This window comes from Leucopleurus acutus (genome assembly GCF_964270905.1).
Source record: "Leucopleurus acutus genome assembly, chromosome: 17".
NCBI lineage: Eukaryota > Metazoa > Chordata > Mammalia > Artiodactyla > Delphinidae > Leucopleurus > Leucopleurus acutus.
The window spans coordinates 68,192,719-68,216,526 of record NC_139159.1 but is presented as its reverse complement, the minus strand read 5'-3'; the positions used below and the strand labels follow the sequence as shown (position 1 = coordinate 68,216,526).

The 23,808-nt window shown below is 38.6% G+C and overlaps 1 protein-coding gene across 7 annotated transcripts in view; it reads right to left on the bottom strand.

The window, feature by feature from the left end:
* Positions 1-23,808, bottom strand: part of TBC1D31 (TBC1 domain family member 31) — a 60,358-nt gene that overhangs the window by 35,162 nt on the left and 1,388 nt on the right. For 5 of the 7 annotated variants that reach the window (XM_082859089.1, XM_082859094.1, XM_082859090.1 and 2 more), the window contains exons 2-7: positions 21,172-21,318; positions 17,441-17,556; positions 13,787-13,965; positions 6,169-6,320; positions 3,211-3,370; positions 439-639 (exon numbers count right to left, since the gene is read on the bottom strand). In XM_082859089.1, the coding sequence (XP_082715215.1) occupies positions 439-639; positions 3,211-3,370; positions 6,169-6,320; positions 13,787-13,965; positions 17,441-17,556; positions 21,172-21,318 (955 nt within the window). Of the gene's footprint in view, positions 1-438; positions 640-3,210; positions 3,371-6,168; positions 6,321-13,786; positions 13,966-17,440; positions 17,557-21,171; positions 21,319-23,808 lie in introns of those variants that run through there. The other 2 variants (XM_082859093.1, XM_082859095.1) reach the window with 2 other exon arrangements.

Below are 23,808 nucleotides of genomic sequence, written 5' to 3'. Positions count from 1 at the left end.
ATATGGAGACAGAACAGGCGGCACATACAGAGGCACCTCAGATTCAAGGACTGCAGGACTTAGTGTTGACTAGATCTGCGAAGTACAGGAATAGAAACAGGCATAGTGCTCCAAGGTGTCTAGCCTACAACAATGGGAAGAAAGGGACAGAAATGAAGAGACTGGAACTGAAGACCTCTTTTGGGAAGCAGATCAGAGGGGCACCCTGAATGGGACAAGGACTCCAAACAGATGCCTTTTGTGAAGACAGCAATTTAGGGATGCAGCACGGGTGAGAAAAATCTGGAGATGTGGCTTTGGGAGTAAGAGCAGAAACCGTACCCAGGAAAGTGGATAAGGTGCGAGGAGGTTAGAAGCTTGTAACGCGGAGTTTTTATTTTTGATGATACAGCATTTAAATCTTAAAAGAAAAAAGATATTGTTTACTTGATAACATACCTTATTTATTTCTTTTGTTAAAGTCTGAACTGAATATATGTTCAGACTTCCATTTTCCATAATAGATGCAATGTACCGTCCATGGGGGCTAATTGCTGATGAACTAATTCCTTCGTCAAGGCTCCCAATTTCAAAGAGAAGTTTACAAGTCTGTATATTAACAAATCTCATAATGCCATCCTGACAGAGCACTCCAAGAACCTAAGAGTAGAGGGAAACAACATATGAGAGTCAAGTCTCAGATGTTAACTGGACTTATGCTGATCATTTCACAATGTATACAAATACTGAGTCATCATGTTGTACACCCAAAACTAATACAATGTTCTATGTCAATTATACCTCAATTAAACAAAGTCAGATGTCTGCAAGTCAAACTACACACATACACACGTGTGTATTTACATATGTTTTCTTTTCTTTGGTTGGGGAGGGAGGACAGTCAGAGGAGATTATACTCGCAGAGAGCCGTCATGTATTTTAAAATCCCTAATTATGGCTCATGTAGATTCGCCCTGTTCAGGTCCAGATAAGCCTGGCTCTACCCAGAACCAGTAAGGAGCCCATCCTGGGACACTACAGAAAGGTCACCTAAGAATCAGCCCTCCCCACGGGGAGGCGCATCTCCACCAATCCCTCCAGAGGAGTACAGATGATGGCAGTCCTTCACCTTAACTGCACACTGGCCGCCAGAAGCAAGGAAGGTGGAGGGCTTGTTTCTCTTCTCCATCCCCAGCCTGACCAGAGCTAACACCTGTCCTGCTGCCCCACACAAACCTGTGACTCCCATGGTTGTAACTAGCATTTGGGCTGTGGAGAGGGAAGGTCTGTGAGCTGCAAGGGCAGTCGGGCTGTGGGTCGGAGGGAAGCTAGTCTTTCAAGGGGAATAAAAAATTAGCTGTAACTCATACAACTTAGAACTTAAAAACACATACTAAAAAAGCGTCAACACATGAAACAATAAACCCCTCTGCTGCCTTGTCCACATACAGGTTCTTTTCCCCAGGGCCACCACGTGATCTTGTGAAATGCTGATGTCCCCCGTTACATGAAAGACATAGTCTAGAGGTGGTTGGAGGCAGTTTGAATGTGACAACCTAGAAAGCATGTTCTGGGGCTTCCCTGGTGGCGCAGTGGTTAAGAATCCGCCTGCCAATGCAGGGGACACGGGTTCAAGCCCCGGTCCGGGATCCCACATGCCGCGGAGCAACTAGGCCTGTGAGCCACAACTACTGAGCCCATGTGCCACAACTACTGAAGCCCGCGTACCTACAGCCTGTGCTCCACAACAAGAGAAGCCACCACAATGAGAAGCCCGTGCACCACAACAAAGAGTAGCCCCTGTTCACTACAACTAGAGAAAGCCCACGCACAGCAATGAAGACCCAACGCAGCCATAAGTAAACAAATTTATTAAGAAAAATAAAAAGTAAATAAATAAACAGCATGTTCTTCTCTGGGTCAGATGGTAGGAAACCCTCTTATTCACAGTTGATGCAACCTCTCTGGAAGGCAATTTGGCAAGATCTATCAAAATTACAGATGCACCTAACCCTGGTACAACTATTTTAACTCTGGGATTTTATCCTACAGACAGGATGTATAAAATGACATGTGCAAAAGTTATGTGTATTTAAAAAAAGGGACATCCCTGGCGGTCTAGTGGTTAAGACTCCATGCTTCCAGTGCTTCCACTGCAGGGGGCACGGGTTCGATCCCTGGTTGGGGAACTAAGAACCCACATGCTGCGTGGCTCGGCCAAAACATAAATTACAAAAACAAAAAACAAACAAAAATGTTATTCAGCGCAGCATCATTTGTAACAGAAGAGGACTGAAGACAGGTTAAGTGCCCAATAATAAAGGACTGGTGATAATAACCTATACACCTGTAAAGAAGAATGAACTTCTGTACTGATATAGAAAAATCGTCAAGGTAAACTAAGTTAGGAAAACACAAGGTAAAAAAATGGGAAAAACATAAGATTATACAACAGCAGTGGGTTAAGGAGAGTGAATAACTGGGCAAATGGTAGAAAAGAGTAAGACTTCACTTTATGCCTTTTTATATTTTTTTATGTTTTCAACCATGTGAAAGCATTATCTACTCAAAAAACTTAAAATAGATATGATACACACATATATTATACATAAATACACAAAACACACACATACAATTTGTTAATGTGCAACACCCAAGATAATTTAAAATAAGAAAGTGAAGGTTCAACTATTCGACTATTAAAGAGAAAAAAGGTGTGTGGCGGGGGGAGCGTGGTGTAAACGACGGCAAGATGGAAAGAGCAGATGTCTCATAGGATTGAGGCAGCCAGCTACGGTAGATAGAACACAGCGTAACAGTGAGAACATTTCAGTTCTAGGCCTACCTTTAATCCTTATAATTAAAGGAGTGTTGACAAGTCACTTTGTGTTTCTAAGCTTCAGCGTCACAATCTGTATAATGGTGAGAATACCTTCCCTGCCTACACTCAATGAATTCTTTAAGGATCCAATAGAAAACAGCATGCTTAATCACCCTGTAAACCATAAAGTATGACATAAAGTATACCGATTTTAGAAAAAGGGCAAGTTATCAGTAATATACGGAACCTAAGATTTTTCCATTTTTTCAGTTTTAGACTCTTTACAAGTTATCAGCAGTTTCAAAACCTTGGAACAATCAGGCTACAAGTTAAAGAGAACTAACATAGTGCGGAAATTGATAACGATCTTTCCAAACAAGTACAACTTTACTAACATTTACGTTACTAACCTGATTAGAACCAGCATCAAAACTATCAGGAAGAAATTCTAGGTGGCGAATGGCTCGAACTTTGGTGGGCATCTGGATAATTCTAAATACCTGTTTGGCTTCCAAGCACCACAAATGAAGATGGTTCGATTTGCCCCCAGCAGCCAGGATTTGGCCATCTCTGTATTTTAAAAAGGTGAGAAAGTAAGACTAGATGAATTATTTATAGCAGCACTGTCCAATCTGATCCAATATGATGAGAGAAATGTTCTGTATCTATGCTGTCCAATGTAGTCACTACCAGCCACATGTGATTATTGAGAACTAAAATGTGGCTAGCGTTTCTGAGGAAATTAATTCTTGATTTTATTTAATTTTTATTAATTTAAATAGTCCCAGGTATCCAGTGGCTACCATATAGGAAAACTCAGGTTTACAGATTTTTTTTTTTTTTTTTTTTTTTTTACCTATTGTGCTAAGATACCAGCTTAACAAATATCTGTTTGATGACTTGACTGGGAGTTTCTGAGCAACATTTATATTTTATAGCATAATCTCAAAGACACTTACTACTAACCAACTTTCTGTATTTCACATACGACTGTACTGAACTGATAACAGCATTGCTATATGAAAAACCAAAAAGCCCAAACTTTTTTCCTGCCAAAGAAAGCTACTTTATGTTTAAAAGGTGCAGAAAGAAGAAGCTGGATTGATTTGCAAGGCTGCTGCTCATTCATTCACAAAGGATTATAAAGTGTCTACTATAAGCTAGGTTTCACTCCAGGTGCCAGGGACACAGTGGTGAACAAGAAGACAGGTAAGATCCCTGCTCTCAGGGGATTTTCAGTCTAGAGGAAGGTAAAGAAACAAATAAATGAACTTGATATCAGCTGTTAAGTTCTTTAAAGAACTCTAGAACGAGGTAATGTTACAGAGCTGGGAAAGGAGGAAGACCTACTACATAAATGATGTGAATGGGCCAGTCACAGGGTGACTTGGAGAAAGAATTCCATGCTGGTCAGTATTCCATGCTGGTCAGTATTCCAGAAGAAAAATGTTGAGATAGGTGTAAATAACAAAGAGAAGCCACACTCAAGTGTGGCTGGAACACAGTAAGGGGAAATAAAACGAGAAAAGAGAGGGAGGCCTAGACCAGAGGACAAAAGATCTCAGGGACAGGGCAGGGAGCTGGATTTTCTAAGAGCAGTGGAAAGCCTTTTACGGGAGTTCAATAGGGAAATGACATGATCTGACTTAATGATTTGAGAAGACCACTCTATCTGCTTTGTAGACACTGACTTTAGGAAATGAGACTGAAAACAGGGAGACCAAATAAGGGAGCTATTACAGTAGCCTGAAAAAGACTACGATAGTTTGGACTGGGGTAATAGCTGTAGCAATGGACAAAGGAAAGTAGACCAATTCAAGATACAGTTTGGTAGAGTTGATGGGATTTACTGATAACTCAGAAGAAGAGGGTGAGAGAGAGAGAGGAAATAACATCCATTAATATCTGGAAACAATGACCAACCCACCCACAGTGAGAACCTAGCACCCAGATTAAATGTCAATGTATCATTTCTCACAAAAAAAACCCCACACCCTTTAGAGAAATGGCTGATTCCATTTTGGGACAGGAAATACACAAGATAAGACTGGAACATCTTGTTGGACCAGAGAGAATGAGAACTATCACAGACAACCGGGGTTGTATCAAAAGGGTTCGTTCAAAGCCGACCTGGAGAGGATCCCACTGGTCAAAGATGAGAGAACTGGAGCATCACTAAGAATAGTAACTTCAATGGGTCAAATCATGTCAACTGTGTTTAAGTCCATGAGCTTACAAAGATTAAAGACAAAAAACTTCATCGGCCACCTTTGAAGATGCCAAAAAATCAATCCATTATTTTGGTGAAAAAAATTTTTTTTTAAAATAGGAAGAAATCCAGCATTTATCCTGCCTTTCCTTTACAAACTGTACAGTAAAGTAACCAAAGAGTTGAGAGGCAGTTTCTTCCTTTTTTTTTTTTTTAATTTTTATGGAGTATAGTTGATGAGAGGAAGTTTCTTTCTATAGAAGGTTTTGGTTAATAAGGGAGAAGGAAAGACAGAGTCAGAATAGCACCATTTGCTAACCCCCAATGCAACACACGATATCTAGGTAATGATCATCAATGGCCACTAATATCACAGAAGAAAGAGTTCTGTGTTCCTCTCGATGAAGGTACACAAACCGCCTACAATGTCTTCTTGCCCCCAAATCAAACCAGATCAAGATCTAGCCTCCAATTTACAGGAAATATAGGTGTAACCAGTTTATAGTAAATATAGATGAGAGAAGATCATATTAAACAGCATCACCGGGATGCAAAGAGCAAAACCCAGAATGTAGAAAACTACAGGACAAATGACCAGTTCTTTAACAAATAAAATGCAAGGAAAATATAAGAGAGATATACCAACCGAGGCAACGTGTGAACCTTATTTTGCTCCTGACTTGAACAAACCAACCATAAAAAATAATTATTAGACAAATCAGGGAAATATGAATAACTAGATATATGATATTATGAATTTTTAAAAGTCTGATGATAGTACCATGGTTATGTTTCAAAAAGGGTCCTATCCTTTAGAGATACACGCTGAAATACTTACGCATGAAATGATACACTTGGGCTTTGCTTTATGACAGTGCAGTAGAGAAATGGTAGGTAGAGTAATAGACAAAGTAGGAGTGGCTATTAGTTAACGCTTATTATAGCTAACAAGAGTGCTAGCCTTGAGATTTCATGTACTTCTATATTTTTGTGTACATTTTCCACAATAAGTAAAAAACTTATTACCATATCTTAGATCACACCTAAGTTTGAAGGAAACTTTTGCTTATAGGACAATAAAATACTGAATGAAAATTTATAAAATTTCCCTGGAAGTTAAATTTCATAAAAATCCTTAGTGTCTTAAAGACGACATTACCTGGTCACAGCAAACACTTTGTATAATATACTAGAGCTTTCGGGTGGAGCTGGTAATTGATATTTGCAAACAAGAGTATCACATTCCCAGGCGAAGATGGAATTATCTTTAAAACAACTCAGGATGGTATTAGTTAGTGGCAGAAAGAAAACCTAAAGAGGAAGAAAAAAAGTTATTGTTCATATAAGGATCATACAGTCCTCTTTAAATTCAAAATTTACAAGTAGTTAATTTTTCTGTCTTAAAATTATTTTTTCTTAAAATGGAGAAAAATACATTTACAACATATGACAGGGGAGAAAACTGATATTTTTACATACTATTATAAACTAAAAAGAAAAGGTAAACTCCTTTAAACAAAAAACAGGTGACTATAATGACTAGGCTATTCATAAAATACTAGGTAACAATTTAAAATATTTAACCTTATAAAAGATTCAAATGAAAATAAGATACCATGTTATGTGTATCAAATTTATTTTAAAATAATGCACACACATACATATACACAAACTATACATATATTAACATACGTATTATATTTATAAGCTATATACTAATATAAATGCTATATTGAGTACTAACTACAGATAAGTGTTAAAAAATATTAAATGTTGGTGAAAGTATAGATAAAGGCACTGTCATACACTGCTGCTGATAGTAAAAACTGGTTAAAGATACTGTCTAACAGCTCAACAACCTTAAAAATCTCTCTCTTCTGAACTAGTCAATCTGCTTCTAAGAGTTAATCCTTTGGGGAAAAAATCAGCAAAATGCTTTAAGATAAATGTGTATAAATGTTTGCTAAGCATTATTTGTAAAAGTAAAAAGTTGAAAACAAATACATGATATTTTATTAGATTCAATTTATTTAATGGACAGATGAGACTGAAATTGGTAGTGAAGTTGAAAATACCATTTTATTCTAATTTCTATTTTTCTATTGCATAAGCAGTAAGCAATGCTTACTTTTGATAATATAAAATTTTTATTAAAGTTGACCAATATTTTCTCATAAGAGTTTCAATGGCCTCAAATATAATTTTATGTGTCATTTGTGTAAAACACACAAAGTGAGGTAGGAAAGGAAGCAAAGAAGGGAAGAAAATGAAAAAATTTCAGTGTCCTAAGGACAAATATTCCTACCTATCCTCTCAAAATACTGGGTTGGCCAAAAAGTTCTTTCGGTTTTAAGTAAAAATAAAAGACACATTTTTCATTTTCACCAAGAACTTTATTGAACAACATATTCATTAACCAAACGAACTTTCTGGCCAATCCAATAACACCCCAGAAAGAGCTTGAGACATTTCACACGGTTTGATCATTAGTTAGAGCTCTAGCTATTTATTCTTTTTTTCCCTTATTTTTTCCTCAATATAGCTTTGGTCTTATATTTCACTCCTCTTTATATATATATATATTTTATTTATTTATTTATTTATGTATGTATTTATTTATTTATTTATGGCTGTGTTGGGTCTTCGTTTTGTGCGAGGGCTTTCTCCAGTTGTGGCAAGCGGGGGCCACTCTTCATCGCGGTGGGCAGGCCTCTCACTATTGCGGCCTCTCTTGTTGCTGAGCACAGGCTCAGTAGTTGTGGCTCACGGGCCTAGTTGCTCCGCGGCATGTGGGATCTTCCCAGACCAGGGCTCGAACCTGTGTCCCCTGCATTGGCAGGCAGATTCTCAACCACTGCCACCAGGGAAGCCCATCACTCCTCTTTTGAATTACAGAATAATTATAATTTCTTTATACATATGTCTGCCCACAGGAAATCGACCCAGGGACTCTATGCATGGGACCCCATACACTGTGGACAAAATTGAACGAGAGGTGTCATCCTTCACAGCTGCCTTGGGATGAAGACCCTTGGTTGGTTTCTGAGAGGGCAGACGTCTTGTCTATTTTGTTTATTTTTGTGTAGTCAGTGCTGAGCACAATGACAGGAATGTAGTAAAGGTGCTCAGCAGTATTTGTTGAATAAATGAATGAATGAACCCTTTTCTGAGTTGTACAGTATATGTATGTCCATCTTTAACAGTTAGTGCTGAGTTCCAGGTATTTGTTCTTTCCCATCCAGACCAGCCTTAACTGTGTTATAGCTTATTGTAACACTTTACATTTGAACGTATCTTGTTGCTTCTACTGGTGTGTCTTTACAAGCTTTATTATTATTTTTTTTGCGGTACGCGGGCCTCTCGCTGTTGTGGCCTCTGCCGTTGCGGAGCACAGGCTCCGGACGCGCAGGCTCAGTGGCCACGGCTCACGGGCCCAGCCGCTCTGCGGCATGTGGGATCCTCCCGGACCGGGGCACGAACCCGTGTCCCCTGCATCGACAGGCGGACTCTCAACCACTGCGCCACCAGGGAAGCCCCAGCTTTATTATTTTTAAAATATGTGACTTTCTGTGTTGGCAAGAGAGAGGGGCAGGGACTCACAGAGGAGGCAGGGCACCTTTAAGGATTTGTCACCTCTTATTCCGACCCCTGATCTATCACACACCTTCACAATTTTACTGGCGTCAGAGGGAGTGCTACATTCCTTGGGGATGAAGTGTTCAGTGTCTACAGCACTGGATTGGAGTGTCTCTGAGTATTCAGAATCTGGATATAACCGTCATCACGGTAATGAGAGAGAGCTGTCCTGGGGAAAAGCAGCATGAACACTGCATCTACCATGGCTTTCCCCAGTGTTACAAAAATAACGGGTCAATAAGGCATCTACGTGAAATACCGTAGCCTTGCAACGAATTTGTGTTATTGTCACCCAGCCTATTAGGAAATGATTCTAATAGTTAACGACATTACTATAAGAATTTTAGGGAATTGTAAATATATATATATTTATATATATATTACACATATATACTAGTATCTGTTTTTTGATAATAGTGCTAAAAATACATACATACACACATATAAAATATACTATGGAACATACTGGTTAATTAGAACACTCTACTAAGGACTAAAGCTAATAAGACAATAAAAAATGGTAACTCAGCTACATCAGGTGCTGATGCCCTTGCCTGACCCAACTCCTCCTCACTTCTGTCCTGAGCTCACTCTGTCAAAGACAATCTGGTAGGTCTTTTGCCAGTTTCATTATGTTAAGAAGATTTGTAATATGAAGGTCATACAGAAAGAATTTGCAGTGAATACATTATAATCTATAATGAATGCCCTAAAACACTGTTTCAAATCTGATGTCAAAAAAAGTGACTTGAGGGGGCTTCCCTGGTGGCGCAGTGGTTGAGAGTCCGCCTGCCGATGCAGGGGACACGGGTTCGTGCCCTGGTCCGGGAAGATCCCACATGCCGCGGAGCGGCTGGGCCCGTGAGCCGTGGCCGCTGAGCCTGCGCGTCCGGAGCCTGTGCTCCGCAGCGGGAGAGGCCACAACAGTGAGAGGCCCGCGTACCGCAAAAAAAAAAAAAAAAAAAAAGTGACTTGAAATTTTTATTATAATTAGCAATATTTTTCTAGAAAAGTAATAAAGTTTATTCCTACTGGGAGAAGCAAAAGCTTAAAAGTTAATGAACATCAGCTGCTATTTTGAGGTACAGCTGTGACAGATTGTTGCCAACATGATTATTCATTACTAGATTTGTGATTTTAATTGCCAGATTTCAATGATTATAAAATTGTTCCTAATGAATCATGTCATTATTAATATAGTGTCATCTCCTGACAAACATAAAATGCTTAGAAGAAACTTCAAAAGCAGTAACAAAATACACTCTTTGGAGGGTTGGCTGCAGTTTTTCCTTACAAAATATGAAAATCCTGGCCTTCCCAATTCACTTTTGAGAGGTATGTGAGTCCTTTCCAAAGTTTAAAGAGTTCAGGATAGTAATAACAGAAAGTTAAGGTCAAATGTACATTTCAGCAAAAATTTAGTGAGCGCCCATTGTATACAGAGACTGAATAAGTTCAGTAACACACTATTTAATGTTTTCTGATACCCATCACAAAACCTTTTCTGATACATACTGAATGACAGTAATTAGAAATCTCAGGATTTGTTCCAAAATCTTTAACTAAAGAGCTAAATATCTTACCTCCAAGTATCAAAAAAAGAATCAAAATTTCCTAATTTGAAGAAATGTAATTGGTCTACCTGAGAGGCAGTATGGCATAATGGAATGACTTCAGAGTGAAACAAGCTTCGGTTCAAAACTGCAACTCTTTCATAAACTATGTGACACTTTCTGAAGTGCAGTTTCCCCAATTGTAAAATGAGAATAATAGTATCTACCTTTTAGGATTATTTAAGCTTAAAAATAACAAAACAAAGTGTTAAGTACATAGTAAGGACTCAACAATTGGTATCTATTACTATTAGTGTTAATTACCGCTATTGCTGGGTACAAAAATCAGTGGAAAGAGGATGGAGTGGTAAGTTCTCTAAAAACATTTTGAAATCAAAGGTCTGTAGTTCCTTATCTGAAACCTTTAGGGACAGATGTGTTCCAGAATTCAGAATTACTTCCAATTTGAGAACGGTAATACAATGCCTGTTCTGTAATATTATGTAGAACCCCCAGTGACCTGGAGCAACACTCCATACTCAAACATACTAATATTTCAGCCTCATGTCAATTTAGTTCAGATTTTGCTGCTAGATGAATTCCAATCAGATTTTGCCACAAAATGAGTTATTAAAAAACATCTGGGTTTTTGAGTTGCTAATAAGGGATTGTGCATCTATTTAATATAGTTCAAAAGAAAAAGAATACATTTCCCTTATAGCTTTTTAAGAAGATATGTAATTGCACTGAGATAATCTCATCATAAAGCTAGATAATAGATAACAATAATAAATAATAACATTAATGACAATATAGAAATAGCAGCTGCAGCTAACTTGTACTAAGCACTTTTATAAACAAGCATCGTGCTAAGTGCTTTGCATAGATTATCACATTCAGTCCAGAAACTAACCCTGAGGTAAGCACTATTACTATTTTCATCTTACACACAAGGTAAACAGCTTGTCAAAAATGTTTAATGTGAATCTACTCAAGACTTTAGACCTAAATTCAAGTTTACAACAAATACAGGTGAGAGAACCAGTTAAATGACATAATGAGGAAACAGTAAGACAAATCCAGAATGTGGGGCATTTTCCAACACAACTAACTGGCCTGTCTCTCAAAAAAAAAAAAAAAGAAAAATTCATGTTATGGGAAAAAAAGAGAAAGGTAGGAGACCATTTTAGGTTAAAAGAGCCATCATAAAATGAAACCCATAGAATCATGTGTCACCACGTGTCATCAAGGGAAAAAAAAAATCACAAAACTTTTATTTAAAATATAAAATCAGGGACTTCCCTGGTGGCACAGTGGTTAAGAATCCACCTGCCAATGCAGGAGACATGGGTTCGATCCCTAGTCCAGGAAGATCTCACATGCCGCAGAGCAACTAAGCCCGTGTGCCACAACTACTGAGCCCGCATGCCACAACTATTGAAGCCTGCTTGCCTAGAGCCTGTACTCCACAACAAGAGAAGCCATCACAATGAGAAGCCTGTGCACCACAATGAAAGAGTAGCCCTCACTCGCAGCAACAAAGACCCAGCACAGCCAAAAATAAATAAATAAATTTATATAAAAAAATAAAGTATAAAAGCAGAAACTGCAATAAAACTACAGGTGTAATAAAAACTTGATAAGAATAAAACTTTTACTTTAAGATTAGTTTATAACTATTTCCTATTTTCAACAGAATAAGCCAGGAGTGACAACCACCTGACTCATCTCCAGTCCTTGTATGGTGCAGGAGAGAATGGCTTTTACATTTTAAAATTATTTCATTTCAGATGGTTATGTAAGTACACACATAATATCCTCAATTTTGCTCTTGGCCAGCAAAAGCAAAAATGTTTACTAGCTGGTGTTTCGAGGAAAAGTTTGCTGGTAACTTACAGACTATGATGTTCTATTATTTTAGAGTATACTTAAATGTATACTGCATACTGTATTCACATTTACTACATTTAATTTTATTCTCTTATCACAAACATTTGGAATCCTATTCTTTAAACTAAAATGTCTGAATGACCAAGGCAAGGCTAAAATTGGCAACTATTCCATGTATACTAATTCTAATTTCATGGTGAAAAGAACAGATGGTTTTTATGTCATTGTTTCATGACTGTTTCCACTGTGGGTTCAACTTTCAATGTTCTCTACCTTAGAATTTAAAATTCAATTTAAGTATTAAAGCAGTTAAAGAATAAAAGACCTACCAAGGCATTTGGCCTAAATACCTGATGAGTAATCTGGCTATAGCTTTTATCTTTTTTAAATTATTAAGATCTCTGAGATTTCCGTGGAGACTACAAAATAAATTTTTGGTTGACATGCACTGCTAGCTGTTCATGTTAATAACCAAGAAATTAAAAGCAATACTGCATGTATAATATAACCTGAAGCAAAATAATTAAATGGGAGATGCAGACAATTCTGAAAATAGCATTTAGCTAATCAAATAGAAGAAAAAAAGAAAACCTTAAAAGCAAAAGAAATGAATTTTTAAGAAAGTGATATATGTGTACAATGGAATACTGATCAGCAATAAAAAGGAACAAACTACTGATACATACAACAGCATGGATGAATCTCAAAAACATGATGCTGAATGAGAAAAGCTTTTACACATACCATTACTGACCAGCTCTACTTATGTGAAATTTTAGAACAGATAAAACTAACCTACGGTGGAAAAACATCAGAGGAATCCTCACCTGGGAAGGGATATAATGTAACTTCCTGGGATGATGGTAATAATAGGTCTGCACATGTTACAAAAGTGTATGTATCTCCCGAAACTTAATAAATGAATACTTAAAGATCTGTGCATTATACACAAATTTTACATCAACAAATACTGAACCCAATTAAATGTAGTTAATTAAATGCAGGCTTAAAGCATGGATGGGCAAGCGCTGATGTCTGCAATTTACTTTAAAATGCAAAGAAAAAGGGTTTCCCTGGTGGTGCAGTGGTTGAGAGTCTGCCTGCCGATGCAGGGGACACGGGTTTGTGCCCTGGTCCGGGAAGATCCCACATGCCGCAGAGCGGCTGGGCCCGTGAGCCATGGCTGCTGAGCCTGTGCGTCCGGAGCCTGTGCTCCGCAACGGGAGAGGCCACAACAGTGAGAGGCCCGCGTACAGCAAAAAAAAAAAAAAAAAAAAAAATGCAAAAAAAAAAAAAGATGAGTTAATAAACAGAGGAACAGAAAGATGGATAGATCCATCATATAGTTTACTAACATGTAAGTATAGTATAGTATAGTAGGATCTAGACCATGGGTGTACATGTGTTCACTGTGAAGTTCTTGTATATATATAAAATCTGCTATATATTTGAAATTTTTCATAATTGGGTTAAGAAATAAAACGAAATCAACCAGCTAAGTAAAAACTAACACCTAACTAAAGTTGAAGTTACACACTATAATAATAATTAAAAAAAAAAAAGGTTTGCTTGTTGCTGAGTTATGAAGGCATAGCTAAGTGGGACAAAGTGAACCATTACTTATAATACCTATATTCTGCTGATCAAGAAACTAGCCTGAGAAGCACAACAGACCAAGATGTGTCCCCCTTCACTGACCTTTTGTATACCCACAGACTGGAGAATATTCAGCTTCCTTTTTCTTTGAAAGGTATCCAAGTCCCATAGCTGTGCTGTATCAGAAGAAGTAGTGATGGCGTATCTCCCGGATGCGTGCACAGAGATTGAGAACACCGACGATTCATGTCCTCTCATCCAGCTAACTAGCTGCTTGGTGACTGTGGGAAAAAGGGAAACAGATATACAGGTCAAACCCTGTATTTCATCCGAGAACTGATTCAGTTGATGGCTAGGGATTATATGAGGTCCCTCCATCTCCGTTAACATCTAAAAAGAATGGAAGCCGGTGGCTGGTCGATGAAGTGCACCGTAGGACATGTTAGTAACATGTGTAACACCAAGGTTGGAGGAGAGGAGGCCGAAAGAGGGTTTAAGAACAGCCTTGAATGTGACGTGATGGAGTCTGGGCTTTCTCTTGAAATAGTTTTACACAGAAGAATACCATAACTGGTCTGTTTCAGAAAGCACTTTGAAGATATGATGGATATACTAGAAAGAGGAAGAGATTACAAAATGACTAGTTTATCTGTTGCTGTAATAACCCAGGCAGGAGAAAAGGAGGGTCTATACTAAGAACGCGGCAATGGAGAAAGGAACAAACTCAAGAGCTACAAAAGAAATATCAAAGGACTCAGTGATTAAATGGATGTGTTGAGACAAAAGAGGAGGTGAGACTCCAGTGGCTCTGGTTTAGTTACATAAGCAGGTGGTGATTCTACTTCCTGACATAAATACACAAGGAGGGACAGGCTTGGCAGTGCGAGAAGAGGTAAGAAATTTGATCTTTTACATTGATTTGGTGTGTGTACGTGTGTGTGTGTGACACACAAGCAGAGAAAACAGTCTGGTAGAGAAAACACCAAAAACTCTTCATAATAATTATCAATGGGTAATAAAATTACAGTGATTTTTACTTTCTCTTTCCGTTTTTCTGTGTCTCTAAGTTTTCTATAATAGGCATGGTATACTTTTAGGGTCATATTCTTTTCCTCCAGAAAGATGGAAGTGGGGAGAACAGTCAGAAAGCAAGATGTAAATCTGGGAAACATTAAGACACAAAGTAGGTCAAAACTGAAGATAGAGGAACAGATAAACCCTTGGGAAGGGAGGAGTGGTTTCCAAACACCAGTCTGAAGTCTGGCATTACTTAATGCTCAATTTTTCACTGGCCTTCAGTGAAATGAGAAAAGGATAACGTAATGAGTTTTTCATAAAGCTAAATTTAAAGTACTACCTTTAAAAAAAAAGTACTACCTTTTAATCTACTGTATCCTTCTAAGTTTTTATGTTTTAAAAAAAAATCCCTTGTTGGGCTTCCCTGGTGGCACAGTGGTTGAGAGTCTGCCTGCCGATGCAGGGGACGCGGGTTCGTGCCGCGGTCCGGGAGGATCCCACATGCCGCGGAGCGGCTGGGCCCGTGAGCCATGGCCGCTGAGCCTGCGCGTCCAGAGCCTGTGCTCCACAACGGGAGAGACCACAACAGTGAGAGGGCTGCGTACCGCAAAAAAAATCCCTAGTTTTATGAAATGAAGTTATATTGTTTTTTTCCAATGTCAATCAGCAAAATTAAAAGTTGACTACCTATGTTGGTTCCTCTACTTTTTCTTTTTAATTGGGTCAAATACCCAAAAGTCTAGGAACCACTAAAAGAACCCAGAAAAGCAAGAGTCGGAAAAGTAGAACCAAGAGAGGTAACAGCAGAAAACTAAGACTCTTGAAGCAACCCGAAGTGTTAAAAGCTATGGAGAAACAAAATGAAAAGGATAAAGAGGATTTACACAATCAGAGGTTACTAAAGACCTCGGAGATAGAAGTTTTGGAAGCCTGGATGGGGGACCAAGAGTCAGAAGCCATCGATGGATGCTGTGAAGAAGCGGGATTTGGCAGCAAAGAAAGGGAGGTAGTTGGGGAAGTAGAGACGGTATCTGAGGAAGGGGCTTGGTTAAGAGGGGTTTCCATAAGACAGAACACTATAAAAAGATAACGCTAAGATGAGAGGAGGAGAGAATGGATAAAATCCAAGGAAAGCAATCACACAGGAGTTTAAAGACTTAGTTTTCCAGAATTTCAGTGACAGCAGTGTTTGTAACATCAAAAATTGGAAACAGTTTAAAGTCCATCAATAGGTAAAAGGCTAAACAATTATGGTATTACAAACATTTATAGAGTATGATTACTGAGTACTGATCTTAAATATATAAAATTTTCATGAGGTAAGGATGTGATTCCACCAAACAATATATATAGGATGATCATATATTTGTTAGAGTATAAAAAAGGTATATGCATAGAAAACAGATTGGAAAGATCAGTCCCTGTTATAAAAACACTGACTGTGTCTCTGGGCATTACTGCAGGATGAGTGCCTTTTCTTCCTGCGTGTGCGGTGAGAGGGTACCAGTGATTAAGAGCCGGGACCCTGCAGCTTGACTCCCAGATTAGGAATCCTGGCTCCACCGCTTACCAAGCTGTGGGAACTTAGTCAAGTTACTTCTGTGCCTCAATTTCCTCATCTGCAAAATGGGCATAACAAGAGTATCCATCTCTGTGGGTTATTATGATGAGTAAAATTAATTAATATGTATAAAATCACAGAACAGTACCCGGCAAGGAGTAAACACTAAATAAGTGTTAGCTATCACTATTACTACCATTCTTATTATTGTTTATAATTTTTCTAAATATTAGAATACATAGGTTACATTAATAACAAGAAAAAACAATGCAGTTGAGATTTTTTTTCTTAATAAGTTCATTTTACAAAACTCTAAGTTCTCTATTAAAAAATATAATGTGGTATAAAATACATAGATTATATTTAAAAAGTTTATTCTTGTACCTGTGTAGTAAGGAATTTGGCCTTCAAAGAGAGGTATGGCCTTTGTCCAGGCTCCAAGAAGGCAACCTCTAAACCCTTGGAATTACTCCAGTGGTAGGAGTGTCTTTGTTATTTGTGGTAGGTCCCTGGACAACAGCAGATGGTTTATGCTAAGGAGAGAACCTCAGAGTGGGGACTGGCCACACCAGAAAGACCAACCATGCGAGTGACTGGAAGGTTGGGGCTTTTGGCCACATGATGTCAGCCCAACCTCCAGAGAAGAGGAGGGCTGGACACTGAGTTTAAAATCAAGTGGGCAATAATCCAGTCGTGCCTATGTTATGGAGCCTCAATAGAAACTCTGCAAGTCAGAGCCTGGGTGAATTTCCCGGTGTGGCAATACTCGGTGCGGATGGCCACACATGGATGCCAGGAGGGTAATGTGTCCCTGGGGACGATGGAAGCTTCCCTTTTGTGAGCCTCCCAGATTCCACCCTATGCGTCTCTTCCTCTGGCTAGTTTTAATTTGTATCCTTTCGCTACATCAAAACTATAACCATAAGCATAGTGCTCCCCTGAATTCTGTGAGTCATTCTAGTGAACTCCCAAACCTAGGGGAAGTTGTGGGGAACCCTGAGTTTGTAGTCTGTTGACCTGATGTGAGGATGGCCCTGGGACCCCCAAACCTGTGGCTAGTGTCTGAAGTGAGGGTCATCGGGTGGGGTCTGATCCCTCAGACTATAGAGATCAGCCAACTCCCTGCAGTATTTCTGTCTGCATTTCACTCTGCTCAAAAGAGAGACAGGACTTCTTACCTGTATCGAAACACTTAATAGAATAATCAGCTAACGCCACAAGGAATTCAGACTTCCTATGAAGATTAAAGGCCAGAGCTGTGCAAGCTTGCGATGTTCGCTGAACAAGATTAAACCTATGAAGAGATTACTGCGTTAGTATCAGAAATTCTTCCAATAATTGTATAATTTCACATTGGAGGAGTCCTTAGGGATGAAGAAAATGAAACCCAGAAAAATGAGCTCCCATCTTGGCAGAACAAAAACAGATTACGAAGAGTGCTACCTGCTATGTGAAGGAGTCTGGATTTTACTTACACAGAATGGGAGGCCATCAGGAATTTTTGAGCACAGCAGAATCGTGGTCAGGCATGTCTTTCAGGAAGAGGATTCTGGCAGAGATGGCAGATGGACAGGGGGACAAGAAGAGATGATTAAGAAAGCTACTACAGAGACTCTCAACCAGAGTTACGTGTATAAAGTGGAAATGACGAATAGGAGAGGTGTCAGAAGTCAAGTGGAGAAAGGCCTGGTGATGCGTGGAACATGGGGTGAAGAGGGAGGAATCAGGAATTCCTCACACGTGAAATGAAGGTAAGAAAAGACGTCTCGTAAGGTTGTTGTGACAGTTAAATGAAATAATATCTGATGATTAAATGAAATAATGTATGTTAAGTACTTAGCAGAGTACTTGGCACCTAGCCAGAGTTTCATTTACTAAAAAATGAAGGTTTCAAACTTAGGCAAAAAAGGAACCCACGTGGGGGTAGGAAACAATCATTCTGGTTTTAAACATGAAGAGTTTAAGGCCCTTGAAAAGCATGTGGCGCCGTGCTGTCCAAAAGAAATGGAATGCAGGCCACATGCATCATTTAAAATTTTCTAGGAGCCACATAAAAAAAGTAAAAGGAAACATATGAAATTAATCTTAACATATTTAACTTAATTCATTGTGTATCTAAAACATTACCGTTTTAACATTTCATTGATAAAAAACTGTTAGAGATATTTTACATTTTTTTTTTCATAGTAAGTCTTCAAAACCCATCTCAACTTGGACTAGCCGCCTCTCAAAGGCTAAAGAGCTCCATGCAAGTTGGTACCCACCGCATCAGACAGTCCAACCTAGAAGCTCCTCAGTGGGTGGCAGAAGCAGGTCTGAGTTAACAATGTTACGTGGCAGCTGAAGTCTGAGGCTTGATGGTGATAAGATTATTAAAGAGAATACCTAGAATATGGAAGGAGGCAGGCCAGGGACAGATGCCCAAATAGAAATGAGAAGAGACCACTGGATTAGGCGGTTAGGAAGAGGGAGCCCACTGCAGTGGGCTTTAGAATCAGATAGGCCTGATTTCAAGTCACGGCTACGCCACTTACACCTCTGCCCAGATGTGAATATTTACAGAGAGAAAAGGGACAGTGGACTGAATAAAAAGAGAGGAATACTCATGGTGCAAAGTCCTAAGGGCGGCCATAGAAGATAGAGATTAGGGCTGGAAGAAATTAGGATCACCTATTTCTACAGATGAAGTGGCAAAGAGTTATGGATGGCTGAACTTACAGATATATTTGAGGTTCCCTTGAGAAGAAAGGGAAGCTTGAGGGCGTCTATTTTCTCATGAATTAGGAGGCTAGGCAGTCAGAATAAGAGTAGAGTCTGAACATACGGAATCACGGAAATTGGTAAAAGTTTGGAATATTCAGAGAAGAATGGGAAAAGTAAATGACAATAGATACAAGCAAATGAAGTACTAGCAGCACTGATGCTGAAGTTCATTACTCTGTAATGGAGTCAATCAACAATTATTTTTATTTTGTTTAGTCTGTTATTTTCTTTAGTGGGAGCAAAGAAGAGACAGGTGTATTGATTTAAGATTGGGAACTGGCTGGGTAGGTTAGCAAGAATAAAGGGTGGGAAAACTGTGACTATTATTTTTTTGGTAAAGAGTAGAAACAATGATTAACAGATTTCTACCTAGTAAATCACAGATAGATAAATCATATATGACCTCTTCCTTCCCTGAACTATTTGAGAATAAGTTACTGAGATCACGTTTCCCACAGACAAGGAAATTCTCCTATATAATCATAATATAACCATCAAAATTAGAAAATTACATTTATATATTACTACCATCTAATCCCCAGACCCCAGTTTTGCCTACTGTCCTAATAATGTCCTTTGCAGCAACGGGACCAGTCCAGGTCCAAGCCTTGACCTGCCATGTGTCTAGGCTCCCTCCGTCTGGAAGTCTTCAGTCTTTCCACAACTTTCACGACCTTGACCCTTATGAAGATCACAAGCCAGTCTTGTTCTACAACGGCCTTAATTCAGCTTTGCCTGCTGATTCTACTGAACACTCAGGTTACCTGTCTTTGGTAGACAGGACTATCAGAGAAGCAACACTGTGGTCTTACCACTGCACTCTGTAAGGTGGCACACAAACTTTGATTTGTCCCACTACTGGTTAATTTAATTTTAATCATTTGATAAGGTGGTGCTGGCCAGGTTTCTTCACTGTAAAATTACTCTTTTTTTCCTCTTTAATTAATAAATACTTTGTGGGGAGGTACTTTGCGACTATGCAAATATCCATTCTCATTAAACTATCTGTTTGTTGATTACAGCATGAATTCACGAATTTCTCTTTTATTCAGTGGATTATGACCCATCACTATCAATTATTTTGAAACGCAAATTGTCTCCAATCTGCCCAGAGAGAGCTCCTTCAAGCTGACGTTTATGTCTTTTTGACACATCCCCGTCATTCTCTGAACAAGTCCTTCTTTCTGGCTACAAAGTGTTCCAGGCTCATCTTGTACTCTCACTACCTCCATCCTGAAACTGGCTATCTCTGCAAGGATCCCTGGTTTCTTGTAATAGAGAGTGATATTTAGAAAAGAACTGGGCACTAGGTATATTCATTACTACTGCGGTGTTCCTGCTCCCAGGTCCTATGCGTGGACAAAGCTAGGAAATATATGTACATATAATTCATTCACTTTCTCATACACACACCTCTGTTCATTTCTATGTCTGTCTATACATGCTCAAAACCAGGAGTTCACACAGATATACCCAATTACAATCCAGTTCCACAGGGTTCAGTCGAGTATTCTCCCTTTCCAGGTTTGTAATTCCCCTTTCCAATAGTGAGGAATCTGGCCCCCATCATCCTCAGTCTATTTACTCATTTGACCAAACCTCCCCTCTTTCCCATGATTGCCCTGCCCCCAGGCAGACACGTTCTGACTCTCTGGCTGGGCTAACACAGTTTTCCCTCCCATCCACCCACCCTCACTGCACAGATGCCTGCCGTAATCAATCCCACCTAATTGCTTTTTCATTAATTGTCCGGCAAAGGAAGAGAAGACGAGGAAGAGTAAGGATCAATTCTTTAAAACTCCTAGATCTAGTATACTGACAATAATGTACAAAGGAAACTGTGTTCTTTCTAAACAATTAACAGACATTAACTGATAAATTAGCAATAATAAAATTTTAAATTTAAGGGAAAAAAAGCTACTAGAGATGCTGTTAAAACCAGAACCTTATTCTCTGAAAAAGTAATCCAACCATTTTATCTTTCTATTCTTTCTCAGGTTATTCTACCAACACTTATGACAGAGTTTTACAAAGTGCCTGAAATACAGTAAGAACTTAAGAAATCTTTCCGAATGAATAATTAATAGCAGGTACTAAAATAGTCAAGGAGTTAATTACTTGGTAAATAGCCAAAGTATCTGCTCACCTGTTCCCATACAAGTCAAAAACATAGACATTTCCTTGATGGTCCCCAGCAATTAAAGAATCACCTGAGCTATCAAAAGCCACATTCAAAAATCGTAAAACTTTGGGCAGGTAGTCAGAAGTGTTGTGAATGATGTTCACTATAATTCTGTCAAAAAAAACAAAAACAAGAACCATTAAATTCTATGTCAAGCATTACTTGTTGTCATGAAAACCATGGATTTTGTAGCATGCCTCACTAATGTTGAAGTTTTCTGCCTACCCCGTCTTCCCTCTCCTATTGCTGCGGCTCCTCTGCCTCTCCTAGAAGCAACCCTACAAGGATTTCTGAAAACTGTCCTGGAAGTTATTGTCAAAGTAGCTACCATTCATTTATTTATCAAATAGCTGAAAACCCAGGGTGTCAGACACTGAACAAGCCAGGAGCTAAGAGTAGTTGATAGACAGGAGCCCTGGCCTCAGGAAGCTTTCAGTTTAGTAGTAAAGACAGACACTAAAAAATATAAACACACACATGAAGAGATTTATAAACTGTGATTAAGTCATAGACAACAGGATATGATAAGAAAATGTATTTCTGATTGAGTAGTTGAATTGTTACATCAAGCAACAGACCCATGATAAAAACAATGAAGTAATTAGTGAAAAGTAGAGAGTTTTATATAAATCACAAGCTACCACATGTAAGAAAAAATTCAATTCAATATCCTAACTTTAAGATATCCTAATGAGATTTTGTTTTTGTGATTACAGAACATTCCAAGTGTACATGAGTTTTATTTTTAGGTATATTTGTCTAAAGCTATTATTTTTTGAGAGGAAGATCATGTACCATGTATCTGCTGAAAAGAAAACTGTTATAAAACTTGTAGCACAAATTAACTAACTCTTTAAAATAATATATGTGTTTATATTTGGGTCATGAAGACCAGAAAAGTCCCATTCTCTCCTGCAACAAGTTTTCAAATCATGATATTTTTTATCTTAATTGACTTTCTACGAATTTGAATTTGAAACATCTGCCTCATTATCACTTCATTTAAAAAACACTACATTGAATTAAGTATATCAAACATTTTCTACACCGTATCTAAAAATAAGGCTTTCAGACTCATTGGGTAAAACAGTACAATTATTTTTAATCTAGTCCCTGACAAAGATTCTTGGCTTGACCAGACTTTAGTCAGGCTCCCAAACCTTCTCCTAGGCCCTTCTGTGCACTCCCTTATAAAATCCACTTTTAGCAAGAATGCTGCTTAGTCAGTTTAATCAGAACCCCCCTACCCTCAATACTACTTTCCTTGACATCAGATGGGTTCCTCATTCTCCACCATCTCCCAAGTGATGTCTGATCACCTTGGCCTGTCTTCAGCAGGAATCCTGTGAGGTAGATTTAGCCAGAACTCCCTTAACCCCAGATGTTTTCTCTTAGTAATTTTCCATCCAGCGACCCCCACCCTTCTCCTTGGCTATAGCTTCCCACTTGCCCAGGCTGTATTCAGAACTGAGCCCAGTTCTACCCTGTGGTCTTGTTTCCTCTATTGCAACAGTCCTGAATACAGTCTGTTTTTACGTTAACTACTGTCCAGCTCTGGTTTTTGTTTGACATTCCCAAAGGGGGATGGGGGGGATAAATGTATTGAAATAATAAGTAACAACATCAAAATGTTCCCTGGCAATTAAGCTCAGACCAAGCAAATGACTTTTCCCTCCAGTCTTTTTTCTGTAACATTTATTATGTGTCTGGATTACATGATCACTGTTCAAAATATGGAAAATACAGAAAAACACTAATAATTTGATTATAACCCTATCATCATGATATAATCACATTTAATAGCAAAATTCTGTCCTTCTGATTTTTCATATAAATCACACACGCAAATATTTTAAAACGGCTTTTCAATTGCTCACAATTTGCCTGATAGAGTTCCTCAGTCCTTAAACATAGTAAAAACATCAAATATTTACTGAACACCAAGATGCATGAGACACTAATTCCCTAAGACAATCTTGCTGTTAAGTATGATTATTTTCACTTACAGCCTAAGAGATTAACTTGCCCAAGGTCACAGAGCTAGTGAGTGGACATTTACTTCAACTAAAGTGCGTCTGACTCCGCAGTCAATGCTCCTTGCTTCTCTCAACACCGTAACAACGGGTTTTATTGAACAGAAAGAAAGCTATGTTTTAGTGGAAGAAACAAATGAGGATACTTGCACACAAACTCGTTTCTTTCATTTTTTGAATCTTGCAGGTGTATCTAGATATTTTATAACAGCAAGAAAGAGAATTATTTTGGGTTGGCATAACTTTTACAACATTTAGAGAACGTGAGATGTAAGGGTGCTATTTACATCAACTCCAAATTTGAAAATGAAAACCTCTACTGAAGTACCCCTATTCTAGATAAAATGTTTATTCAATGGAGTTGACGGGACAGCAGTATTGTTAGGGGACTGACAGCAGCCAGAAACCAAAGAAACTAATGGTACAATGTGCAGCAGTGTGCTTTGGGCATCTGTAGTTGGCACTGATTTGTTGAGGAGCAAGCAAAGGATCAACAGAAAAATCACGAGAACAAGAAACACACTGCAGTATGAGTGCAAGTGAGGCAGCAAAGTCCACGGGGTCCGAA